The sequence below is a fragment of the Lepidochelys olivacea genome (assembly GCF_965140295.1).
Source record: "Lepidochelys olivacea isolate rLepOli2 genome assembly, chromosome: 1".
NCBI classification, from domain to species: Eukaryota; Metazoa; Chordata; order Testudines; family Cheloniidae; genus Lepidochelys; species Lepidochelys olivacea.
In genome coordinates, this window is record NC_140411.1 from 153,803,193 (window position 1) to 153,828,662 (window position 25,470).

The window sequence follows — 25,470 nt, forward strand, 5'->3', positions numbered from 1 at the left end:
CCAGGGGGCCGCGCATGGGAACTGCTCACCTCTGCCCTCCTCGGCCTGAGTGTGAAGCCGTGGCCTGCTTCTCAGCCCTCCCAGGCTTCCTGCCGAACAGCTGATTCGCGGGAAGCAGGGGAGGGGGCGGAGAAGCAGAGTGGGGCAGCCCGTTCAGCGGAGGAGGCGGAGCACGGTACAAACAACTAATACATTCTCACAAAATCCCGATGAGGTATTATATAATAGTATCATATATGGAGGCAGACACATTAAGTACTTTGCCTAAAGCCACAGTATTGGAGCTAGGATTGGTATTCCTGGGGGAATTCTGTGCCAAAAAAATTAAAATTCTGTGCACCATATTTTAAAATTCTGCACATTTTATTTGTCAAAATAACACAATATAATCATGCCAGTTTCAATTATTTTAGTAGTTTATTTCAAAATATATGTCAGCAAGTATGTCTGTAACAATACAGACCCTCCCTCAAAAAAAGATTCTGATCATTTTTTTTGACAAATAGATTCTACACTAAGCATATTAATACAGAACTTTGAATAATTAATTTAAATTACAATATAGAACTGTCAGAAGCAGTGCAAAGGCTTAGGGGAGTCAGGGGTAACAGAGGAGCTGAGGGAGAGGGAAGGAGTCTGGAGTGAACCTGGAAAATTGTTGGGTATGGATGTAAGAAGTATGGAACAGGTTTTTTGGGGGTAGGGGCGGGATTGTTAGGGAGTTGGGGAGCCTCTCCCATGAGACCGTAGCTGAACCCAAACCTCTCCCATTCAGGTCAGGCACATCTGCTCTTGCCCCCACAACCTCATCTGCATGGGTCTCTGCAGCCTCCTCCCCTATCCTCATGTGTCCCTGCAGTCCCCCCGCCTGTCGCCAGGCTCAATGCTGTCAGCCCACTAAGTCCTGAGCCTTTGCCCCAGTATTTCCACCCCTAGCTATTCTGAACCCCAGTCTGTGACCCCGCTTCCCTCCCCGCCCCAGCAGGCCTGTGTGCCTCACTCTGTTGTAACCTGGCTCTGCGAGCAGGATGCTGTGATGAACTTCTACTCCTGGGTGAATTCTGCAATACTGGGCATGCATAGAATTCCACCCCTACCCCCCAGTACATTCTGCCCCAGAAGTGCTGCAGTTGAAGTGAGCTGTAGCTCACGAAAGCTTATGCTCAAATAAATTTGTTAGTCTCTAAGGTGCCACAAGTCCTCCTTTTCTTTTTGCGGATACAGACCAACACAGCTGTTAATCTGAAACAGTTCTGGGAAAGTCACTTTTCTGACTATAACCACTCTTTAATGGCTATAAAGAAAAATGTATGATCTATTGGGAAAAATACAGGACTGGGATCCATGAACTGATTTTTTCTAATCTACTCCTGGCGGAATTCTGCACATCTGAAGATATTCAGAATTCATGTACCCTGCAGAAAATACATTTCTGCCAAAGAAGTGCTGCAGTTCCACCTTTCACCCACCAGAGGCCACTGTGGTGCCAGAACAGCCAGCAGCACAAACACAGCCAGCTGTTGTGGCACCACAGTGGTCTCTGGTGGGTGAAAGGTGGAACTGCAGCACTTCTTTGGCAGAAATGTATTTTCTGCAGAAAAAAAATTCTCTGCAGGATACATGAATTCTGAATATCTTCAGATGTGCAGAATTCCTGCAGCAGTACATTAGAAATAATCAGTTCATGGATCCCAGTTCTGTGTTTTTCCCAATAGATCATACATTTTTCTTTATAGCCATTAAAGAGTGGTTATAGTCAGAAAAGTGACTCACTAATTAACACATATTCAAGATGATTTTAAAATTTCACAAGGGGAGGCTTTCTTGTAGAACTCATGGGAAACAAACACAGATTTCATTTTCAATGTAATAAGATAGAAGAAAAGTTTCTCTAGGCATTGTCTGACATTTCATAAGAGTGTTTGCTCTATCAAGCAAAGTGATTCTTTTAATTACAGGATCAGAGAAAAGCCAACTAGTTTGCATACCTGTAAGTGCCACCGTATGTCCTCCACCACAAGCAACCTGATTAACCCTTTCCAAAATTCCAGGAACTAGCTGTGGAACCCGATTGTTTTTCAGTTGTTCAGGCGACAAACCTAGCTTCCCATTTTCAGGTTCTCCAAAAGTGTAGAGCTCACCATCTCCTGGGGAAATACAAAACAGAGCAGGAGTCATACTACTTCACTAAAAGGCAGAGCTGGGCCAAGTTATTTTCTCATGCTTTCCTGGTTTGTAAAGTACCCGTTGCTTTTTGGACTTTTGTTTTAAATTATAAATAAAACAAAATGAGAGTTGTAATGTTTCCCTATGCGAGGAGTCTGTCAAGAAGAAAACCAAAACAATACTTGATTCTGAGAGGTGTCAGTGAATCACAACTCCCATTCTAGTCACTATTTACATCAATTGGAGTTGCTTGCAGCAGTCTTAGCAAAGACTGGCCCTACTAATGGGATACATGAAAGTCCATGCTCGCCTCTGATGGAGAGTGAGGGGACAGAATAGGAAACCAGTGCAAATATTGTAAAAAGATTTGTTAATGAGCTACATAACAAGAAAAGAACCATTGTACTGAATACTAGAAATAAATGGCACTATATCAAGCGCTCCAAGGTTCACCATGGCATTATCTCCGTCAGAAGAGATTTCACCACCTCAGTATTACATAACAGCTTTCTGGTCAGCCCAGCAGTTAAAGAAAAAAAAAATCCTTCCCAGGCACCCAGACTTAGTTTTACGAGCACAGGGTTTTCAGTCTGTTCAATCCTAAATACAGCAATCCATTCTTTTATAAAAGAGTTTCCTTTGTTTTAACACTTTTCAGTTTCCACCTTTGTTTTTTTTAAACAATCAGATAACAGTCTGAGTTATCTAATCTGGCCATCTGTTTACCCTTCTACTATATTGCTAGAAGAGTTAAAAATTTCAAAGTTACTGTCTACTGCTGTGCCAGTTCCGATCTGATTTTCTGTTCCAAAAGCTCTGTTAGCATTCTGCTATCCTAGGTAAGAGCTAGGTCAAGTGGGAGAGATCTCTGGTTGCTGGGTGAAGCTCCAAGGACGTAGCTATGGGTCTCCACCAAGCCTGAAAGAGGCCTGTAGAAACATTTTTCATAGTACTTGAGTTGCTCCTTAGAACTGATGTTCAGATTGAGACTCCCTCTGTACCTGAAGCAGCTGGATGCAGTAACTTTTTTTTTTTTAAGCGAAAATTACAGTTACTCCATGATGGTGCTCTGCCAAACTGTAAAAGCAATAGGCATTAAGCCAGTTGTAAATAACAGAAATCAGGAGGACTGGGTTCTATTCCCAGCTCTGCACCGACCAGCTGGGTTATTCAGCACTCTGTGACTGTTTCTGCAACCGTAAAGTGGGACAATGAAACTTACTTTCCCCTTTTTAAAGCATTTCCATGGACTTCTATGGATAAAAAAGCTATATAATAGCTAAGTATTATTAAAAGGTGCTTACTGACTAAGGGTTTGACCCAAAATCTATTTAAGTCAAAAGGAAACTTTCCAATGATTTCAATGGTCTTTGGATCAGGCAAAAAGTTCTTAGTCAAAGTCTGTCCAAGACTTTGAAGACATAAAACACTACATTAAGTGCTATATATTATTACTATTATGGAGTTATCATGCACAGTGTCTTTATACCAAGCAAACTTTATATAAAGTCATTTAATCTTTTCAGCGGACAAACAGGTTAATAATTTACACTTGGGCCACATTCTCCACTCCCATTCACATGCAACTCCCATCCACCAGAGTTAATGGAAGTTGCGAACAACTAAATGAGGTAGGAATTTGGCTCTTAATAGATTTGGCAGAAAGAATCATCATAAAAATTATTTACATCTCCATATATGCTCTAAGAACCAGAGCATTGATTTTGTTTTTTAACCTATAGCTGGATTTACCAAAGCAAAAGGATAAATAAAACTCTCATATGAAACAAATCGAAGACAAAGAAATGTTTTGACTAAGGGCTGGGTGCTCAGGGAAACGTGTTAATTATGTGCTGAAGCCATTACTTAAAACACTGGGCAACTGTCCCATTATTGAAGCATATCTAGAGTACATTTCTGAGATACACTAATTTTCCATAATTATAGCCCAATAAACTTAAGCATTAACAAACCACATTTATAGAATTAAGAGGCAGTCCTAATACACACAGCAAATGTCTAAAGGATCATATCCAAATGCTATGAATTCAAACACACTTTCATAAAACTACATTTTAAACGCTCTTGATACACACAAATCACAGACTCCAAAACATGAGCCCATAAGTAACTGCACTGTATATAACACTATATTTCCTTGTATGGCACAAGCAATTTTACATTAGAATCCTTCCCTCGTGTTTATCCCTTTCCGCATCTCTGTCATTTGGATTTTGAGGTCCTAAGGGCAACAACCATGCCAAAACCAAATAAGTCTAGAGGACAGAAATTGAAAATAAGAAGAAATTAAAAATAATCACATAAACTCAAAATAGAAATATATACACACTTGTCCAAAGCAAATGGGTATGACTTATTAAAAAGCAAGGTTAATAAAATCAAGGACCAGTTTCCAAAGCCTACTGAAGTCAATGAAACCTAAATGGGCAGAACAGACAAAAGCAAGGAATTAAAATGTTTTTTTATTTTGAAAAATGAAAAAGTAGCAATTCAGAGTTCAAAAGAAATGCACCATTTGTGTTGCATGCATTCCATTTCCCTCTTCCCTTTACCAAATCTTTATTCAGCTTTTACTCTGGTAAAACACTCACTGAGTGTGCAAGACATTCTATATATAGAGCTGTGGCTCAAATTAATTGCTGAGGTAATTCTATTTAAATCATCTGAATTGCCCAGGGCTGAATTTGGCCCATTGTATTTTTCTGCTGAGCCACTGTTTAATTTTTGTGAAATTTTGGTTATTAGTTATTTGGGATTAGATCGTGTCAACAGCGGATGGCAAAGGGTAGCAAAGAGCCTTCTATCCCAGGAGGAGGACTGGATTAGTCAGAGAAGCAGAATGCACCAGAAGCACATACAATATGCAGCATTTCTTCCTGCCACCACCTTCTTGGAGGAAGTAATTAGGGAACAGTCCATGCACTCCTCCAACTGCAAATCTGCCTGGATCTTGCACGGGATACACAAATGATTTTTCAAGACAGATTTTTTTCTTCACTTCCCCCCCGACTCCTTCTAGTGCTGGTACAGGGCAAATTTAAGGTTGTTTGCATGCTTTAACTGGGAATTTCTTACTTTAACATAAGGGTACACACTAAAAAAAAAATCCAGTTAACTCTGAAATTTCTGATTTATATTGCTGATTTTGGGGATAATTACAACATCCCTGAAACATTGTTTACCGCTAAATTACTGATACTTCTTCTCAATCTTAGTTCCATTTTAAAGTAGTTTTTTGTCTGGGAATTTCCCTAAGGAGTGTCCACACATGTGTACTAAAAAAGAAATCCCCAAACAGTACTAATATGCAATATTTCTAATGATCTGAAGATATGCAATATTAACCTTAAATCATTTACGTTTTAACTTAAGGACACATTCATTGGTACAGCAAAGTAGCCAGAGTGCACTGAGCAGTTAAGTTTGTCTCCCCAGAGCAGCACAAAGCGGCGGAAGTGTTCTGGTGAATCTGGCCCTTAATGTGCAACTGATTTAGGCATTTAGAAGGCTGTGTTAACAAAACCGGTGCTAGATCGATTCCCAGTGACACTCTGCTTTAATGGCTTCTCCTACCTTCTGCCTCCCGCTTCCTCAATGTGCAGTGCTATCAGGTCAATCAACTGACACATAAGCCAGCTAGCAGCTACAGAATCTTTAAAGAGCAATGATCACTGGACTAAATCTGCCAATTTTATACAACTCTCTCCGTCTCCTTTATACCACTGAGTAATTACCACCAGTAGAAATGCTGAATGTAAATTAGCTGTAGAGGAAGGGTGGCAACTGGTTGAGTTACCCTTAACGTCACAACAGCTCCACTTAAGAGTTACCTGGGCTGTTGACTTGAGGCTGTTGACTTGAGCCTGTCTGTAGCCTATCATTAATAACTTAATTATAATCTAATTTCTTCGAATACAGCCTATGCACAAGATATCAATTAATTTTAACTACATGAAAAGTTTGAAGTGTGTGTTATTCTGTTGCTAAGATCCTTTGGGACAAAAAAGACAGGCCCAGGTGCTAAATTTCATAAAGAACCCAGTTCAATTAATCTGAATGCAAAAAACGAATGGATTTATTGGTGTATCCTCAGAAAATTAATTCTGTACTCAAAAAGTAAGTGTTGTAAGTTTGAGGAGAACACATGTGAAACAGAGTTGAATCCCTTCGTTAAGTGCAAAATGGATCACTACCTTAACTATGAAGTCACAATCAGTGCCTCCATAACAAAGATAATGTGAAAACTGTAACCTTGATAGCATACCATTCCTAAAGTTTTTGTAAATCCATTAGATAATTAACACTTTTTGCAACTTGGGGTCAGACTGATACAAAAGAGGCTGTAGCACCAGGCTCTTACTTTGGGATTCTGTTAAGGATTCTCAGAGAGGCCCCAGTGTTTCTGGGCGAAAGAAGAGAAAGAAAAGAGTAAATCAACGGCTGCAAATGTTGAAAAACAAGAGTCATCATTTTTACGCATATATATTTAAGTGTATCTCATTTATTTCTAGAATCAAGTCAGTGAGCTACTGACTGTTAGAGCTGCACATGAGATTTTCTCTCAAAAGAAGCTAAAGCAGTCTTTTTAAAATTCAGCGTCAATTTTTCATAAATCTGGAAACACACTAGTGCACCATATCTATTAACCTGCTCACAATCTTAATTAATGGGGTTATAGGTTCAAGTGGTCAGTCTTCCATTGACTTCCCAAACTAACCAAGCTTATTCAATTTCTTTTCTAAACTTCATAATCCAGCTAAGAAAGATAGCCCCAATTACTACAGTACATTTTTGAATACATTAAGGAGACCCTCTTGGGCAAAAGCAGTTTAGGAAATGCTGAAGCATAACTTTCAAACAAACATAAGAAGTCCTACAAGGCTCCAAAGTCAGATGATTTGAGTACAGTTATACAAACATATTAAGTTTAGATATTTGGCAAGTCCGATCTATAACGCTTCCATCTAATATTATTGTTTACTCTGCTTTTCCACTATGAAATCTCTGAGTTTTTCCCCAAAAGGTAAAATTCTCCCTAATGTGAAGGGCCCTCTGTCCTACTAAACCCTGGCCCACAGGGGCCTAGCATGGAAATGCAAAGGGAAAACTTCTCTCTCTCTCTCTCTCACTGAGTGGCGTTAGGAGGGGGATCTTCATGCCAACCCACATAAGCAAGTAGAGAGCAGACACCAGGGCAGGCTGGAGGTAGGCCAGGGAAGACAACATAGGAATTGTGTTTACAGATCCAGTAGCCCAAGGATTCCATACATGGTGACCCACAGGAGCTGAAGCGATTATTGCAGCCCAAGTCAGCTGAAATAGCTAGAAGGAAAGGAACAGAATATATGAAAGTGTATTTGGAAAGGATGGACCTTGAGGTACGTGCTAAGGCTCTTACTGACCACTGATGTAGCTAGAGAGGCCTCTTGCATTATGACAGAGGAACCAAGAACATTTTCTGTGAGCATAAGCAAACCTTAAGTGCCCGAGAGCAACCAGAAAATTATTAGTGAAGTTTCAGAATTCTTTGGGAAGCTGAGCTTCCACACAGGGAATATTCTTATGGGGAGAGCCATTCCATGCATGGTCTGGAAGTAGAGGCAGAAGTCTACATCCTAATGAACTTTCTATATTTTTGTCCAAACAGAGCTGGTCAAAACTTCTCAAATTCCAACATTTGGATAATAACTGGGGAGAAACTGATGACATTTCTTGACTCTTCCCCCGCAACGAGCTCTACTCCAAAATGGCTTTTGGAAAGTTAGTGGCCCTAATGGAACAGAGAAAAATTTGGTACATGTTGCCACAGAGACGTTCATGGGGCAGGGACGGGGGAGAGAGCGATAACAACAGTCAGGCTTCCTACATTTCTGTAGACAACATAGTGCTTATGGACCTAGCCAGGGATGTACCTGGGGATCCCTTCAGGAATTTATCTCCTGTATCATTTTCAGTTAAGAATATTCTTTTCCCTTTTGGAATCATTCGAGAAGAGAGAGCACAGTCTCCACCTCTACTTCCACTATTGGCACAACTTTAAGGGATATGTGACAGGCTTGAACATTCCTTTCCTCTGAACCTTCTAAGCGATTCTGAAGGCTGTACATCTGGATCAAATAGCAGCACCTCTCACACAGCAGAGGTCTATGAAGGAGCTTGGTGAAGTGACGGCTTCCGAGCTGGGCTGTAAACAGTTCCATGAAAATAAGGAACACACATGAAAGGGACCCATGGGAACCTGCAAAGCACTCTTTAGAGGGGCTTCTCCAAAGGTTTCTATCTATGTCAATCAAAGTCTCATTTGTAGCAAGGATGCCATCGTGGGGGTTTTAGAGTCTGTCTTATCTGCTTCTGGCAAGGGAAAAGCACAAGGGGAGTTCTAATCCAAAACATCATTCAAATTTTCATTTAACTCAGAGGATCCATTTCTGCATGGGGGACCAGGGCAGTGGGCAGGCACACTGTTCCTCTCAGCCCATTCTTGTGCAGAGAGGGTGTCTGCATTGCAGAGGTAGGCCATGTCTTCCATCTATTCCCAGAAGCACGTCCTTGACAAAGGGCCTGGTTATAGACTTGACAAGAGAACCCAATAGATATGACCCCGAACAGTGTCATCACAAAAATATATATGAAATTTTAGTCCTTCCGCTGAAAGGGCAGAAAGAAAGAAAGAAAAAAAAGCTGGCAAACACACTACAGAAAAAGTCCAAAAAGGACTAAAAGACAAAAGCCATCTTTGCTGCTTCTCCTCAGTGAAACAAGAGAAAAAATTGAGTGTGGGAGAAAAGGAGAGCAGCCAATGATCCAAAGACTACAAAGAAAGTAACTGGCCATCTTTCTGCCTGATCTGCATATGGAGAAGACCTATCAGTGCTAGTGGCTAGACCAAAGCTCAGAAGATTTATTATTATAGACTTTTGGTCATACTCTCCTCTCACAAATGTGCATAAAGCTCTTCTTGGCTTCAGTAGGGCCCACTTACCCACATGGTAGAATTTAGTCCATTAAGTTAATATGAACCTTCTTTGACACCAGATACACTATATCCCTCTTCAGATATCTGATTGCTAAAACACTCAAATAAAACAAAAAGTTAAATATTTTTCCAATGGCCCAACACCTTGATCTAGTACTTCCATGCTGAGAAAGTCTATCAAGCCTGACAGCTGGGACAATTAAGTATGTGCAAGTATCTCTCAAACCTCTCTCCTGGGTTAAATTGTCACAGGGCTAAATATTTTGGATTATAGTCTCTACTAAATTCTACTGTGGCCAAATTAGCAACTCAATTTTTGGCTCCATATCATAGTAAGCTATCAAAAAACATTTGTTGATCAAGTTTTTAGTATACCACCTTCTCGCTATGCCCTGGAAGAGCTGGGTTTTTTGACGTACACATCTACTTGTCGATTGTGATGCTTGGAAGCTGAAGAATATTTAATGGCTGCTAAACTTCTGGTCAATCATAAGCATTTAACTTATTTATTTTAAGAAAGCATCATTAATACAAAGTTGCATACTATAGGCAAAACACCCTACTACATATACTTTATAGTCACTGAATGCTTTCATTCTGTTCACGGCATACTCTCAGGGACCCACACAGATGTTATCTGTAGAAATCTGTCATTTATCAAGCAGGTTGAATAAAGCACCAGATGTAGTTTCTGGATGCCTGTTAAAAGCTCTGTAATCCAAAATTATTGATCTGTTGAAGTCTTTAATACTTTATTGGGACTAAGATAAGATTAAAGACTTAGTATTATTTGGGGTCCACACATATGATGAGAATAAATAGTTGCCCATGCCTTTAATATCATCTTCACTGTAATTCACTCAAATCAGGAAACGTGATTTTGGAGATGGGGGGTGGGAATGAGCTATAGAAATGTCAAAGTGTCTCTTAGCCCAAATCCTGCACAGTAAAAACTATCTGTATATAATCTGTCATTATCTCCCTGAAGGAAACATAGATCTTAACAGTCTTTGCATTCCTCCCTTCTTTGCCTCCTTAGAGCTGCACATGTCTTCATAATTCTCTGCAAGGTTATAGGTTTTCATGAATGGATTATTGCGTTTAATACATTATACTTCCTGTTAAATCTTTTGATGGTGCTTTGACAAAATTCCAGATGTCTATTTTGAGCATGCTTTCTAAAAATATTTAACTTTTTTTATTGCACAGCTGTAAATAGCCATACATAGCATTCATTCCCTCAAGACATTTCTACTTTATACAGCATATGTTCAGTTTGCCTCAGAAACTGCCTTGACAATTAAGGCAGTGAATTATCAGGAAAGATGCATTTTTCTGAAAAATATGTGATAGGTGCCTATTCAAGATTTGCATTTTTGGGGGAAGGGAGGGAAAGGTAGAAGAGAAGCGGGTCAGTACACATGAGCAAATATGAATAGTCTCAGAGATGCTGGATTATTGTACAAAATAGAAATCAAATTCACCTAAGGCATTTGTTGTATGTCTCACTAAAATCAAATCAGTGTGACAAGACATTCATTCAGCATTACACCCTTTTCCATAACACTGTCCACACACTAACGTTCACTGTAATTTGTTTTCACATGGTAGTATTAATTCAGTTACAATAAAGAATCATGGAACAGAATACATCAGTTTCCCAAATCATTTCACAGCATGGAGCAAATTTTAGAGATTGTCCCTGCGAGACTTACCTCTAATTCACAAGTGTACAGACCACTTTCCTTTGTATTTGTGATCATATAACATACCCATGGCATAGATCATTAGGGAAGTATTTAATGTGTCATTAGCTATTTTTAATGCAATTTAGCAGATGAAAATAAGGACCACAATTTGAGGCCCATTGGTATAGTTAGCTCTATTACAAAGTATATCATTATCTTACTTGTTACCAAAGCAGAATGGTAATATCCACAGGAGACCCAGGAAACAGGCTTTCCAACATCCACTTGACAAGGTAGACACACACTGGCTTCACCAGCCAGGCCAATCTGACCTTCAGAATTGTCACCCCACACGAAAAGCTGTCCATCCTCTAAAATAAAGCGGCAGAAAGTCAGATTTAAAACCAAAGCTGGTCTAACAATAATATTTACATTTACTGGTGGCTTCCATCCAGAGGCAGTTCACACACTCTATATGACACTGCTAAAACATAGCCATTGCTGAAGTATGAGGACAGCTATCAACTGGCACTCAACACATAGCCAAAGCATAGGGCCAGAGATACCAACGCATCCCATCCCCCACAATCTTCTGAAACGTGCCATGGAATATTTAGTGACCAGGTAGTATTAGACCAGAGATGGCAACATTTAACATTTATTTCCAGACATGTTTCTCCAGTAAGCAATAAGATTGGAGGCTGTCAGACTCCCAAGTTGCTGGTGGTCTGTGTACACACATTCTGGGGAATGTTGTGGATGTTAGGCTTATTCCTACCCTATTAGTAACTTCATGATGGCATGACTCCACTTGCATCATCAATAGGATTCCCATTTCTCTTTTCTCCAAATTGATTCTCTATCCCAGCTTTTCCATTCACCCCACTAATTCTCTTCTTTTTCCCCTGCTTTCTCCTATCCCTCTCACACTCACCCCAACCTCGTTCTGTCTCCCTCATGCTGATTAGAGTAGCTGTTCTCCTATTTGTCCCAGACCCAGTCTCATCTGCACAGAGACCCATGTCAGCAACAAGGAGCGGCTGAGGCAAAGGAACGATACAATAATCTTCAGCCACCATCCAGCCTTCTCTGTACAGCAATTCCAAGTTGTGGGAAGCTAGCTCTGCATAAAACCCTTCTAGCTGCAGCAGTTCCTGGGGCAGTATTTGGAACTAAAACTACACAGGGCTGCTTCGCAAATCCGAGGAGAGCTTTAGCCGTTGGTAGAAAGGAAAATAGCCTAGCACACATCTTACTGGCTGCTATAAGGTAGGATTTGTGAAAGAGGTATGAATGAGATTGCAAAGGGAGAAAAGGGGCCTAGCATCAGATAGCTGAAAGCCTTTCTACCAACACACGGACTTATCAAGTCTCCACTGCTAATTACTGCTTTTGGAAAACAAATGATCATGGTATAAGGCTTCCATCAGACTCAATGCGGCTGTCAAAGGATAAGCTATGTTGTTAACATATTTTTTACCTTTTCATGGTATAGGCATTTGTTATTAGCTGTTGCTCTCACCGGTTAGTGCTGCTGATGTGTAAGATCCAGCTGCCAGCTGTTTGATCTTGTACTGGTTGGTAAAAAAACTAATTAGATGAAACGTGTTTCTTTCCTCTGTGTCACCTAATCCCAACTGCCCTTCACTGTTACCTCCAGCAGCATATACATGTCCTCGTTCTGCACATAGAAAAGCACATGTAATACGTAGAGTAAGTGACAGCAAATCAGAAAGTTTGAGCTCAATTTCTTCCTACAGAAAAAGTATTGCAGGAAAACTGTGCTAAGCTGTCCTAAAATATTCTAACACTGATATTATGAATTGCTGCTGTAACTCCCGAGGAAGCTTTCCTGGGCACTTTTGGATGGGGAAGTTCTAACAGTCTTCCTCTCCATTTTAGAATACACATGCATCTAGAGAAGGTTGGGTTTTCCCTCAGCTTGGAGAGAGATGTCAAAAGTGAAGGATCTCTACATACTCTGGAGTTCTTTTAGAGCTCAAGAGACATGAAGACATCTTGGAAGAGCCTTAACTTAAAAATATCTGCAGACTGAGTAATTGCTGGAAAGTCCAGGTTACCAAAGGCAATTTATAGATAAATGGAAAACTAAAAAAAGAGCCTTTTGGTAACGAGCTAAAATTAAGGTGAAGTTTGTCACTTATGATTGTTTTCTTCAATTCTGGTACATCAGATTTTGTTTCTCTATCATTTATGTACATAAAAAGAGTTTTACATTTCCCAATTGGACTGTTGCTTGTACATAAAAGGTTAAAAAAAGATATTTATAAATTTAGTTCTCCCTCAAGACACACTACATTAAAAATTTAACACACAGGAAGGATATCAGGAGAATCTAATCTGCGCTGAAAAAAAACTGAAAAACTCAGATGTTACAACGTATATGAAAGTAACGCAGGTGTTACACAGGAATCACAAGGAATATTCCCCAACTGAGAAACACAAGATACATTTTTTTACCCTAATTTTGCAGCAGGCCAAGTTCCTCTGAAGACTACAAATCACTATAGGTAAAATTCAGCTTTATGCAGAGAGCTATTAAAGACCTTTGCAACCCTTAAATCCCAGATAAACTCTATTTCAAGGGCATAAGTGGTGCACAGGCTATATGTTGGACTCTACCTACAGCTAAACTTTACCTCAGCAATTTTTATTGGATTTTAAAATATAATAAAATTATGTTTGTATATAGGAGCAGCATTACAAAGATGTTTAACATATTACTTGGTATACAGCCATGGACTACTGGTCAGTCCATTTACAAATAACTGGGAAAATATATGCTATCCAAAAAAGGACATATTTAGTTAATGAATTAAGTTGTATGACTGGTTTCTTATTCATTTGCATTGCGATAACAATAAAACACCCCGGTGTTGGGGGCCCATTGTAGTAGATGCTATGCACACACACAGAAAGACACAGTCAATAGTTTACAATCTACTTTAAGACAAAACATAATAAGCAAGTGTGACAAAACTGGAGGCAAATGGGGAGGCATGGCCATGGTAACAATATTAAAATCACCTAATTAGTTATGTACATAGCTTGATGATTTTGAACAGGGTGGATAAAAATAATATCTTAATTTAAAAAATTTTATTTAAATCATTCTTACTTAATTTTTTTAGATTGACCTCCTTCTGAAGTGCTTTGACATCTACTGATGAAAAGTGCTATAAGACTGAGGTACTATTATTTCAATCAGATTTTTATTTATTTGTTGCTAGCTCTATATTTTTCTCAATATAGTTTTAAATTGGCAAAGCTGATGTTTTGTACTTGTTTCTTTAGCTTCCTAATTAAAATAATTTCAGAGTTTGTGTGTCTTCTACTAAAGAGTTTAATATTTAAAATGCTCATCTGTGATAAAAGAGACTAGCCCAGGGCCTCACTAACACTTTTAGCAGAAGAACACCACAAAAATCAAACACAAAATTGATAAGCTATATTTCCAGCCACCCTCTTCCAATATGTTGAACCTCCACAAGACAAGTACAGCCTGAAATGCTTTACCAGGCTGTATTCACCCATCAAGGTTTGCTGTTTGAAGTCAACATGACTTGAGCTCCTAAGGCACTTCGGTGCTTTTGAAAATCCCACACCTGGGTGCCTACATGTAGGTTTAGGAAACTGGTATTAGGCTCCTACTTTTTAAGAATTTTGATCTCTGCGGACATAACAGTTCACAATAACACCACTAATGTACTGAAAGACTAAATAACTTGCGCCAGGGTTAACAATGTAACAACTTTGTCTTGAAGTGACAGAGATTTTATGCCACTAAGAAAAATTATTAAAAATACAGATTTAGCCCCTGATGTTGCAACATTTATGCCCGTGCTTAACTTTAAGCATATGAGTAGTCCACCTGAAGTCAGTAGAACCACGCATACAGCAAAGTAATATACCCACTTAAGGATTTGCATGATAAAAGCCTTAATTTTCAAATTTTTGTCAGGGTTTCTTTCGTGTGTGCCTATAGCAGTTTTGTAAAATTCAAACGAGAGCCCACTCGTAGTGGCATTTTGTTTAAAAAGCTTAAATTTAGTTAATTATAAATGTTAACATAAAGTTGCAATAGCACAGTTCTTCAAATTAGTTGTACAAATATTCAATCAAATTTAATAATTTTTAAAAAAATTAAGTGTTTTCTTTAATTGCTTTACCCTGGATCTTAATCATTTAAAAGTATTAGGTGATGGGTTTTGTGGAGCTTTTTGTTTTGTTATTATGAATTGTTATGCATTCGGAGACCAAAATTCTTAAAAATCTGGACCCTAATGTTAGGTTCCTAAACCCATAATTAGGTACGCATACGTGGGATTTTCAAAAGCACCCAAGTGTTTTAGGAACGCATTGATTTTGTTTCTGACTTAACCAATCTGGCTGATTTCTGGTAAGCATCACAGCAGAAGAGAATCTTGAAGGTGGATCTGAAGGAGGTGAGGGGTAACCCAGAGGTAAAAGATTCCATCTCTAATTATACCACTACCTTGGAAAAAATACTGTTCACATATATTCTTGCTTTAATAATACTTAGCTCACACACAGCAGTTTTTATCAATTACTATAGTTATTGTAGCTACATTATGTATTGTACTTCTAGTGTTGCAAATTTTTTCCGTATTGTAAAATTTCAAAAAAAACAAAATCTCATGTACACTATTACTGTACATGTTCTAACACTTTGTCAAATGATAATTGTAACAAAAAGGTTTTAGATTACAGTTCTCATTTCTTTCAGATACATCTCCTCAAAATAGTTACAGTATATTGGATCTGTCATACCAGTCTGAACTAATAGTCCATCTAGTTCAGGATCCTCCGACTGGAAGTAAACAGCACCTTATGCTTCAGAAGAAGGCAAAGAAACTCCATAAGAGGCAGGATGGTCCAGTGGTGAGGGCAGTAGGCTAAGACTTGAGACGTGGGTTCAATTCCCTGCTCTGCTACAGACTTCCTGTGATACCTTGAGTGAGTCACTTAGCCTCTCAGTGTCTCATTTCCCCAGCTGTCAAACGGAGATAATAGTACTTCCCTATCTCACAGTGGTATTGTGATGGATAGATACATTAAAGTTTGTGAGATACTCAGCTACTATGGTGATGAGGGCCATATAAGTACCTAAGATAGATAGATAGATAGATAGATGCTTCCAGGTGTACAACACGATAAAAAGGGCAGGGGAAATAATTTCTTTCTTAACCCAGGGTTAATTAGCTTGTGCCCTGAAGCATGAGTTTTAATTACCCTTAATGTTATCTTAACATACATAACTACAAATGTTAATGGTGGTCATAAAAATTATTCAGCCACAATACCTGTTTCAAGTTGTAAATCTGTACCTTGTTCAATTTACTATAGTCAATCCTTATTAAAGTGTTCTGTTATATTGTAAGAATAATTTACTATATCCTGAGTTCACACAGATATTAAACCCTTAGCAAATCAACCACTCTCTTCACATCACTGTAGGCTCCGAAGATTGGTGCCATATGGAGGATAGTTCCTTTCTACAAATTTTAAAAACATGTCAATCCTTGCATATTGTCTCTGTAAAATGAAAGTGCCAACTTCTAAAGCTTAGCAAACCAATTTCTCAAACCCAACAGTGGGAGACAGAGCATATTGCCTTTTAGGAAGACTAGAAGAGGGTTCTAAAAGATATTTGCTGCATATCCAGACCTTTTCTGAAGTTATATAAAATTGTTACCCTCAGATCAAAATAGGGCAGGAGGAAATTCTTCAAGCTGGCTATTGTTTGCAAACTCCTATATATAATTCCTTTACAAACACCGTGGCATGGAAAAGTTATTTCAGGAATGCAGAGCACAGAATGCATGACAAGTGGTTTAAGTGGCTAGTCATGGGTAAGTGTTTTGGTAGAAAAGAGGGAAGAAAAAAGGGGCATTCACTCTCCTCTAAAAAGAACAGGAGTACTTGTGGCATCTTAGAGACTAACACATTTATTTGAGCATAAGCTTCATGGGCTAAGCCCACAAGTACTCCTGTTCTTTTTGCGGATACAGACTTACACGGCTGCTACTCTGAAACCTGTCACTCTCCTCTAGTAACTCCTCCCCATTTCACTGCGATGTTTTTCCCCTAGATGCACATAGTGGGCTCCCATTACAGAATTAGAACTATGCATAAAAACCAGGGCAGAATTTTGCCTTAAATATTTACCTAGTATGCAAATAATGTAGATTACATACCTGTGTAAACTAAAGTGTGGTTTCTCCCGCAAGCAGCAAGTTTAACTTTTTCTGGTTTTAAAGCTATGAATTAAAGTCAGAGAATAAGTTTACAAACAGGTTGATAGTTACATTTGTTTAACAACATTTTGTAATCTGAATATAGCCATCTGCTCTTTTCATATTTTTACCAGCAGCAGGTAAACTTACAATATAAACTGAACACTCTAAGATAACTTTTCTCTTTATTTCATAAGAATGTGTCAATCAAAATCACCCCTTGGTAAACAAAAATAGAAAGATTCCCCAAATGCTTGTAGTTGTCATTCATATTAACTGCATGAGTGCTAATATTCCAGTCAACCAGAGACCACATCTTACCATGGTAAGGTAACCCTCAGCAGAATGCAGCAAGTTGTACTGGCGACTATATGGATGGCACTTGCTCCAATTTTCAGTACTTAAATGATGTTACTAACCCACTATTTTCCTTCTCCCTCCATTTTGTGTCCTTATAATCACCCATTTCTGTTGCCTCCTACTCCCCTAACTTTTCACCCCCACATACCAATTCTCTATTGTTCTTCTCTCCCTCTGGCTGTCATGTTCGATATCACCCTCTCAACTGGTCACATTAACCAGCGTAATCACCAGCTGTTAGTGGCAAGCCTACTGTGGGCTAGTGCCCAGAATAAGCGGTGTGGCTGCAGATAGCAACCTCCCTTTACACCCACCACCGTGCACATGCACCCAGCAACACACTCATTCTTCCTCTATCCCTCCCTAGTGCTTTTGAAGTGAAAAACTGGACCCTGTGTGGGGGAAGGGGCTAGTCACAGGGAAGTGTTTTCGTAGAAAAGAGGGAAGAAAAACGGGCATCCACTCTCCTCTAGTAACTCCTCCCCATTTCAGAAATAGAGAAAAATATTTATCCGTGTGACCTCTCACCTTCTCTCTACTTCCCAATTTCTGCCCCTACAACCTATTTGCCACTTATCCTACTATCCTTATTACTGTTTCTCTCTACCACGTCCACACACCCACTAGCAATACACCCATACTCATTCAAAACTGATTTGATTTCCCCCAGCACTCAATCCTGCCACCCTAGGGCATCTCCCTCCTTTTTCAGACCCTTCTCAAGCTCCCCACAAACCAACCTCCACCAGCTCCAAAACATCTCCATCCTGCCAGACTGACGGTCCTTGCACTTTCTACCCAGTCACTCCACAGCTCAGACTTACCCCCTCAACTCTGAACCCTCTCGCACCCCAGGCTTAGAACTTTCCCACACAAACACAAATCCTCCCTGCTCTGGACCCTTTTCCACCCAACACCCACCGACACCATACAGTAGAACCTCAGAGTTACAAACACCAGAGTTACGAACTGACCAGTCGACCACATAACCTCATTTTGAACTTGGAGTGCACAATCAGGCAGCAGCAGAGACCAAAAAAAATGCAAATACAGTACAGTACTGTGTTCAACGTAATCCACTAATAAAAAAGGGAAAGCACCATTTTTCGTCTGCCTAGTAAAGTTTCAAAGCTGTATTAGTCAATGTTCAGTTGTAAACTTTTGAAAGAACAACCATAATGTTTTGTTCAGAATTATGAACATTTCAGAGTGCTCGTAACTCTGAGGTTCTACTGTACTCAGAAATCGCCATGCTTTTCCGAGCCCTTTTACTTGTTGCACCTGGAAAAAAAAATGGAAGTACTGTGGGATCACAGAGCATATGCAGAAAACCCTACATTCTGCCTCTTTTGGGTATGGAGATTATCTGAATTAGCTCTTCAGAAGCCTGCATTCTCCCCATATGTACCTCCTCCATCTGCTGTGTGCCATCTATAGCCTGTAAGGCCAGGAGTATCCCCACAGCAACCAGATGTATGGCACCTCGGTATATCAGCCCTGCTACACAGTGCCTGTAACATGGCTGACAGTTTTGGCATTACTGATAAAGTTTACCCTCACTTCCCCACAAGGATCATCTGCTCCTGGGCAAGCCCAAGAAGGCACTTTCTCAGGATTGCAACAGCAACATGCTACGACTGCTGCTTGGCCCCAAGCAGGACTTGAGCAGGGAATTGTTGCCATCCCATTCCATAGCCAGCTGTCACCATCTTGGAGTCACCACGAGTCCTTTCCACAGCTGGCCACTGCCAAGGAGAGTGAAGAAACTGTCCTGTCTAGCCCTTCTCCCAGCCCTCCCCCCACTTCCTAAAAGAAGGAGCTCTGTTCTGGGCTCTCCTCACTCTTTCCATTGCCAACCATAGTCTGAGAGCAGAAGCAAAGGGAGAGCTCCCACGCTATCTTAGCCGAGGCAAGAACCAATCCCATATCCTCACATGGCTGTTGACAGAGGAGGTGAAGATCCCAGTGATCCTGCTCTCCCCTCTGTCGTCAGCCTGAAAAAGGTAGAAGGAGAGGAACAAAAACAGCAAAGGGCTCTGGAAAGATGTTTGGGGCAGAATTGACTGATTCCTGGATGAAAAGGGTTTGAACAGACTGAATAATTTGTATTTGATGATGGGCAACTGAACATATCTGATGAGAGAGAGGAAGGAAGTTAATGGATTTGATGGTGGAGAATGATGTACTGATAATAATGGGGTGAACTGACAGAATAAATTTTTTGATGGGGAAGGAATTATTGATTTGTTAGAGAAGGTAGAGCTGGCTGGGAGAAACTGTAAGAGTTTGTGATGGAATGACAAATTCCATAATCTGTAAAAGTGCCTGGGTATTTATTTCATTCCTTCTTTATTTAATTATGTGTATAGTGGGTGTGGGTGAATCCATTAATGGCTCTGCTTTTTTGGGATACCTTCAGGTATTTCTCATATTTGCTCAAAAAGTAGTAGGACAGATAATGAGACGGTCTCGGTCAGGGGTTGCATTGGCAGAAGGTTACATATAATGATATTAGAGAGACAAAGTGGGTGAGGTAGTATCTTTCATTGGACCAACTTCAGACCTGACGAAGAGCTCTGTGTAAGGTTGAAAGCTTGCATCTCTCACCAACAGAAGTTGGTCCAATGAAAAATATTACCTCATTCACCTTGTCCCTCTAATATCCTGGGACCAACATGGCTAAAACAACAATGCATACATATAATGATACTCTCTCTTGCTGTCTAAGCACCAAACAGCACTTCAGAGATCAACCGTTCAATAACTTCCCTGCACATGGAATGGAGTTGGACAGAAACAGATGACACTGAATGGGAATTCTTAACGGGTATCCAAAAAGATCAGATTCTGTGTATCTTGAGTAGTCCTCAAAATCCATAAGACCTAGAATCGTGAGGTGACGGAAGATCAAATAGGGACCTTGTATTTAATTTGGAAATTGATACTATAAATCACTTTTTCATCAAGCCATCTATCAAAAAGCCAAAGAAGAAAATAAGACAAACCTTTTATACAAGTTGGCTTGTTGATAGTATTCTTTGTTCCTAGTCCTAACTGGCCCCAGTTATTGCTGCCAAACATGTAAAGTTTACCATTTCCTGCAAAATAAAGACATCAGTCGGAACTCATAAAAGTGTTTGAATATGCAGCAACTTTACAGAAGACCATAATTAAGGATGGCCATCAACTCATGGCACACAATAAATTAATTATTATTAAAGCTTTTTGTAAGGGAAATTATGAATGAAGTTAAATATTCTTTATTTTACAATTAAATTGTTTAACACTATTTAATATTTAACTAACAGACTATTTTCAAAAATATAGTCAATTACAATACACATGGACGGAATTGAATTTTTTCTACAAATTAACATCACAGGCTTGCTGTGTAGTTGGTCAGCCACAGTTAGTAGTCAGAATGGCTTTAAAAAAAAAGGAAAAAAAAACACCCTTGTTTGTGTCATGGCTGCGACAGCCTTCTCCATAACAAAACAGTTTGCTTTGTTATCCATAACAATTTACTTTGTCTCAATTGTCCACATCCTAAAAAGTGTCTGAGACTGTTTTGTTATGGACAACAATTTGGCTGTGGTGAATGCATTCTTGAGGCCAAATTCTACACTTTTGATGATTTTTTTTGGCAGATCTTTTCAGTAATATCAGCCAAATTTTAACAGGCCACTGTACACAGACATCTGCCAGAAAACCAGCACTCAGAAGAGGGCACATAAGGCAGAAGTTGTTTATTTCAGTTATAGTTTCCCCTACATACACTATTGATAGGCTGTTCCACAGAACCTCCATGACACAAAATGGAGAAGTATTCTTGGACAGGACCTATGGATTAAGAAACACGGTCTCTCTGCATCTATTTACACAGCAACAGTATGGACACGTGAACAAGCAAATAATTCTAGATAGGAAAAATGAGTAATCTGTGCAGGTGACTGATGAAAGTCAGAATAGGGTGCATATACTTCTTCCACATTTACATGCCTGCATTTTGTACAGTTTATACAATGTCCAGATTTTGGCCCTATGAAAGCACAGTAAGAGGTTGTTTGGGGGTGGAGGGTTGTTTGTTTTCTTTCGGTTTAGTTTTTTGTGCGTGTCAAAATTTTCCCTGTGATTTCTACAGACGTATATGCACAATTTGGCCCGTGGGAGAGATTTTCCAAATTTGAACTTCTGCAGAACATTGTCTGTATTTAACTTATATAAATATGGCCACATATTGTGTGGGTTCCTCCTTGAACATGTGTCTGCCGTATGCCTTGTTCCCAGAAGAGTGTGTTCTCCTGTGAATTAGATTTAGCATCTGGATGTAATATTTACCGAAAGGATATATTAAAAACCTCTTACATTCAGACAGTTCTGTAAGCCTACAATGTAAAAGCTATACTACAAAACTTAGCTAAGAAATAATGCCAGAATCACATTTTTCAAGAAATTAGTAGACGAGTTTTTCATTAACTTTACGGGCTCAATCAGTTTACAAATAGACAAGTGATTTCAAACAATAGATCCATAGATTGAAGATGGAAGAGTAGCAGATCAACAATTTGAAAAACCTAACAGCATCCTTTTCAGACACATATGAAGATTAAACAGCTCCATTTGACCGTTTGCTTAATGCTGAAAACATTTATTTTTTTAAATGGTGATCTTGTGTAATACCATGGACCAAATTTAGCAAAGTTGGCATAGCAAGGTGTAAATTACAATACCTGCTCTAGCAAAGTTCCTTGTATACAAGGGTACGTCTACACAGCAGCTGGGAGGGTACGTCTACACAGCAGCTGGGAGGGTACGTCTACACAGCAGCTGGGAGGGTACGTCTACACAGCATACATGTTCAAGCTCTGCTGGAGCTAGCATGCTTAGAATAGCAGCGTGGCTCTGATGGCACCGACAGTGGCTCTTGCTAGCTGCATGAGTACATATCCGGGGCCAGGGAGGACTGTAATCAGGTGGCTAGACCAAGCTGTTACCCTTGCCACCGCAGCCACAGTGCTATTTTAGCATGCTGGCTCAAGCAGAGCTAAGACAGCTGAAAAGTCAGTTGCCATGGCCGTTCTCTGATGAACCCCCATCTGTCAGAGCTTTATGGAGCTTCAGCAGGAGTGCACTCTGCTCCTCCTATTGGGAAGCACTGTGAATGAGTATGTCTACACAGCAGCTAGAAGGTGTGAACTTCTGCCTTAGCCGCCTTGACTGTTAAAACCAGCACAGCTCACATCCATGATCCCGCATGTACACTCACCTAACTTGCAGCTGTTTTGTGCTTCAACAATCTGGTTCCCCAGTGAAGGTTTTGAGTTTGGGTTACAGAAACTCTGACTTTTTCGAAGTGTATAAGTCAGTCATTTTTCATTTTTGAAGTACATAGCAAAAGCACTTATTCTACATTATAAACATATAGTTTTTAAAAGATTTTTAACATCATTGTACAGCTTTAAAACCCACATAATTCTTAACACACAAAGCCCGAAAACAACTGTTGGGAAGGGTTGTTTTTTTGGTAATGGTCACCCTTTCCCAATGTAATGTCTTGCCAATAAAGTTAGAGAAGAATAAAAATAAAAGTTTAGCTTATCAGAAATGTTAAGTGGTAAATACAAACTATTTAATAAAACTTCCACAACTTGAAAAAATACTTTGAAGTTTTGGTCAAGTATAATTAAATCGCAGTATCACTGTCTCTGAAGTTAGACTGGAAAAACCCTGCTGTGCAGTAAATACTTTGAAAAATGTGTTGTAGTGAAAAAACAGTCTGTTATAAAGGCATAAAAGCATTTTCATTGTTAGAACACTTGTTTTTCACAAATCCCAATTACCCAACATACAAACGAAAAGCAGCCTAGCATGGGGACAGACAGGATATTCTCAAACACCTATATAATGAGAAAACATTTAAGCAACACAGAAGTAACAAGGGGGAACACCTATTTCAAACGTCCTAGGGTGGCAGATGGGGAGAATTCTACCTCAGAATAAAAATCTACTCTGAAAATGCATCATGAATTTTTGGTTTCAAAATTCCATTTCCTATTTTTTTAATGCTGGCATTTACATGAGATGAACTGCCAATATATTTAACTGACATGATCGCCAATTAAACTGTAGTCTCTTTTGCATTAGTTCAGACAGGACTCTAATTCTTTGTTGGTTACTGCTACTAGCATTTCAAAGAATCAAAAATGAGATTTTTATTAAAAGTGTGTTTACTATGCTCCATCAAAACTTTTTCTGTGTTGTTGTTGTAATTTACCATAGTAGTAGTATCATTTATTAAAATGTTTAGAGTTATTTTCTGTTCACATATAATTTATAACTCCAAAAAGTTTTAATTTTAAACATATAACATCTTGAATATTAAGTTTCAGATAAGGATTCATATTGACCTTTGCTAGTTACATTCAGCATTGCTTCTCAAACAAAAAACAACCCTCCAGGTTCATTTTCAGTTCACGTCCTGATTATCTCCACTACATAAACTTTCTCTATTTAAGAATAGTTATTAGACACTGTCAGTGTCATAAATATAAAGGGAAGGGTAAACCCCTTTGAAATCCCTCCTGGCCAGAGAAAAAAATCCTCTCACCTGTAAAGGGTTAAGAAGCTAAAGGTAACCTCACTGGCACCTGACCAAAATGACCAATGAGGAGACAAGATACTTTCAAAAGCTGGGAAGAGGGAGAGAAACAAAGGGTCTGTGTGTCTATCTATATGCTGTTTCTGCCGGGGATAGACCAGGAATGGAGTCTTAGAACTTTTAGTAAGTAATCTAGCTAGGTATGTGTTAGATTATGATTTCTTTAAATGGCTGAGAAAAGAATTGTGCTGAATAGAATAACTATTTCTGTCTGTGTATCTTTTTTGTAACTTAAGGTTTTGCCTAGAGGGGTTCTCTATGTTTTGAATCTAATTACCCTGTAAGGTATCTACCATCCTGATTTTACAGAGGTGATTTCTATTTACTTCTATTTCTATTAAAAGTCTTCTTGTACGAAAACTGAATGCTTTTTCATTGTTCTCAGATCCAAGGGTTTGGGTCTGTAGTCACCTAGGCAAATTGGTGAGGCTTTTTACCAAACCTTGTCCAGAAAGTGGGGTGCAAGGTTTTGGGAAGTATTTTGGGGGGAAAGACGTGTCCAAACAGCTCTTCCCCAGTAACCAGCATTTGTTTGGTGGTGGTAGCGGCCAATCGAAGGACAAAGGGTGGAATATTTTGTACCTTGGGGAAGTTTTGACCTAAGCTGGTAAAGATAAGCTTAGGAGGTTTTTCATGCAGGTCCCCACATCTGTACCCTAGAGTTCAGAGTGGGGGAGGAACCTTGACAGTCAGTCTCAGTGTTCTTTTTCAAGTTGATTTAATTCATTTTGATAGCTGGGGGGGAAGGTCCTCTCATAGATCAGTAACTGGTTAAAAGTCAGGAAACAAAGGGTAGGAATAAATGGTCAATTTTCATGGTGGAGAGAGATAAACAGCAGGGTCCCCCAAGGATACATACTGGGATCTGTGCTGTACAACATATTCATAAATGATCTGAAAAAAGGGGTAAACAGTGAAATGGCAAAGTTTGCAGACGATAGTTAAGTCCAAAGTTGACTGAAGAGTTAAAAAGAGATCTCATTAAACGGGTGACTGGGAAACAAAATGGCCGATTAAATTCAATGTTGATAAATGCAAAATAATGCACATTGGAAAACATAATCCCAGCTATACCTACAAAATAAGGGGGTATAAATTAGTTGTTACCAGCCATGAAAGAGATCTTGGGGCCATTGTGGATAGTTCTCTGAAAACATCTGCTCAGGATACCAGGCTAGATGGACCATTGGTCTGACCCAATATGGCCGTTCTTATTTTGATCCAATACTGTCATTATGCACCAAAGACTCATTCATGTGGGGCATCAGGCATCTCCTGTTTAGTGTGCACTGGGAATTAAATTCTGAGACTTCAATGGGAATG

The 25,470-nt window shown here is 39.3% G+C and overlaps 1 protein-coding gene across 7 annotated transcripts in view; it reads right to left on the reverse strand.

The window, feature by feature from the left end:
• The window catches only part of LOC311530526 (X-linked retinitis pigmentosa GTPase regulator-like), a 91,423-nt gene that overhangs the window by 59,384 nt on the left and 6,569 nt on the right, over nt 1–25,470 (reverse strand). For 5 of the 7 annotated variants that reach the window (XM_084647239.1, XM_084647238.1, XM_084647242.1 and 2 more), the window contains 5 exons: nt 20,495–20,587; nt 17,091–17,153; nt 12,374–12,532; nt 11,073–11,222; nt 1,989–2,147 (listed from right to left, as the gene is read on the reverse strand). In XM_084647239.1, the coding sequence (XP_084503365.1) occupies nt 1,989–2,147; nt 11,073–11,222; nt 12,374–12,532; nt 17,091–17,153; nt 20,495–20,587 (624 nt within the window). The remainder of the gene's footprint in view (nt 1–1,988; nt 2,148–11,072; nt 11,223–12,373; nt 12,533–17,090; nt 17,154–20,494; nt 20,588–25,470) is intronic. The other 2 variants (XM_084647241.1, XM_084647243.1) reach the window with 2 other exon arrangements.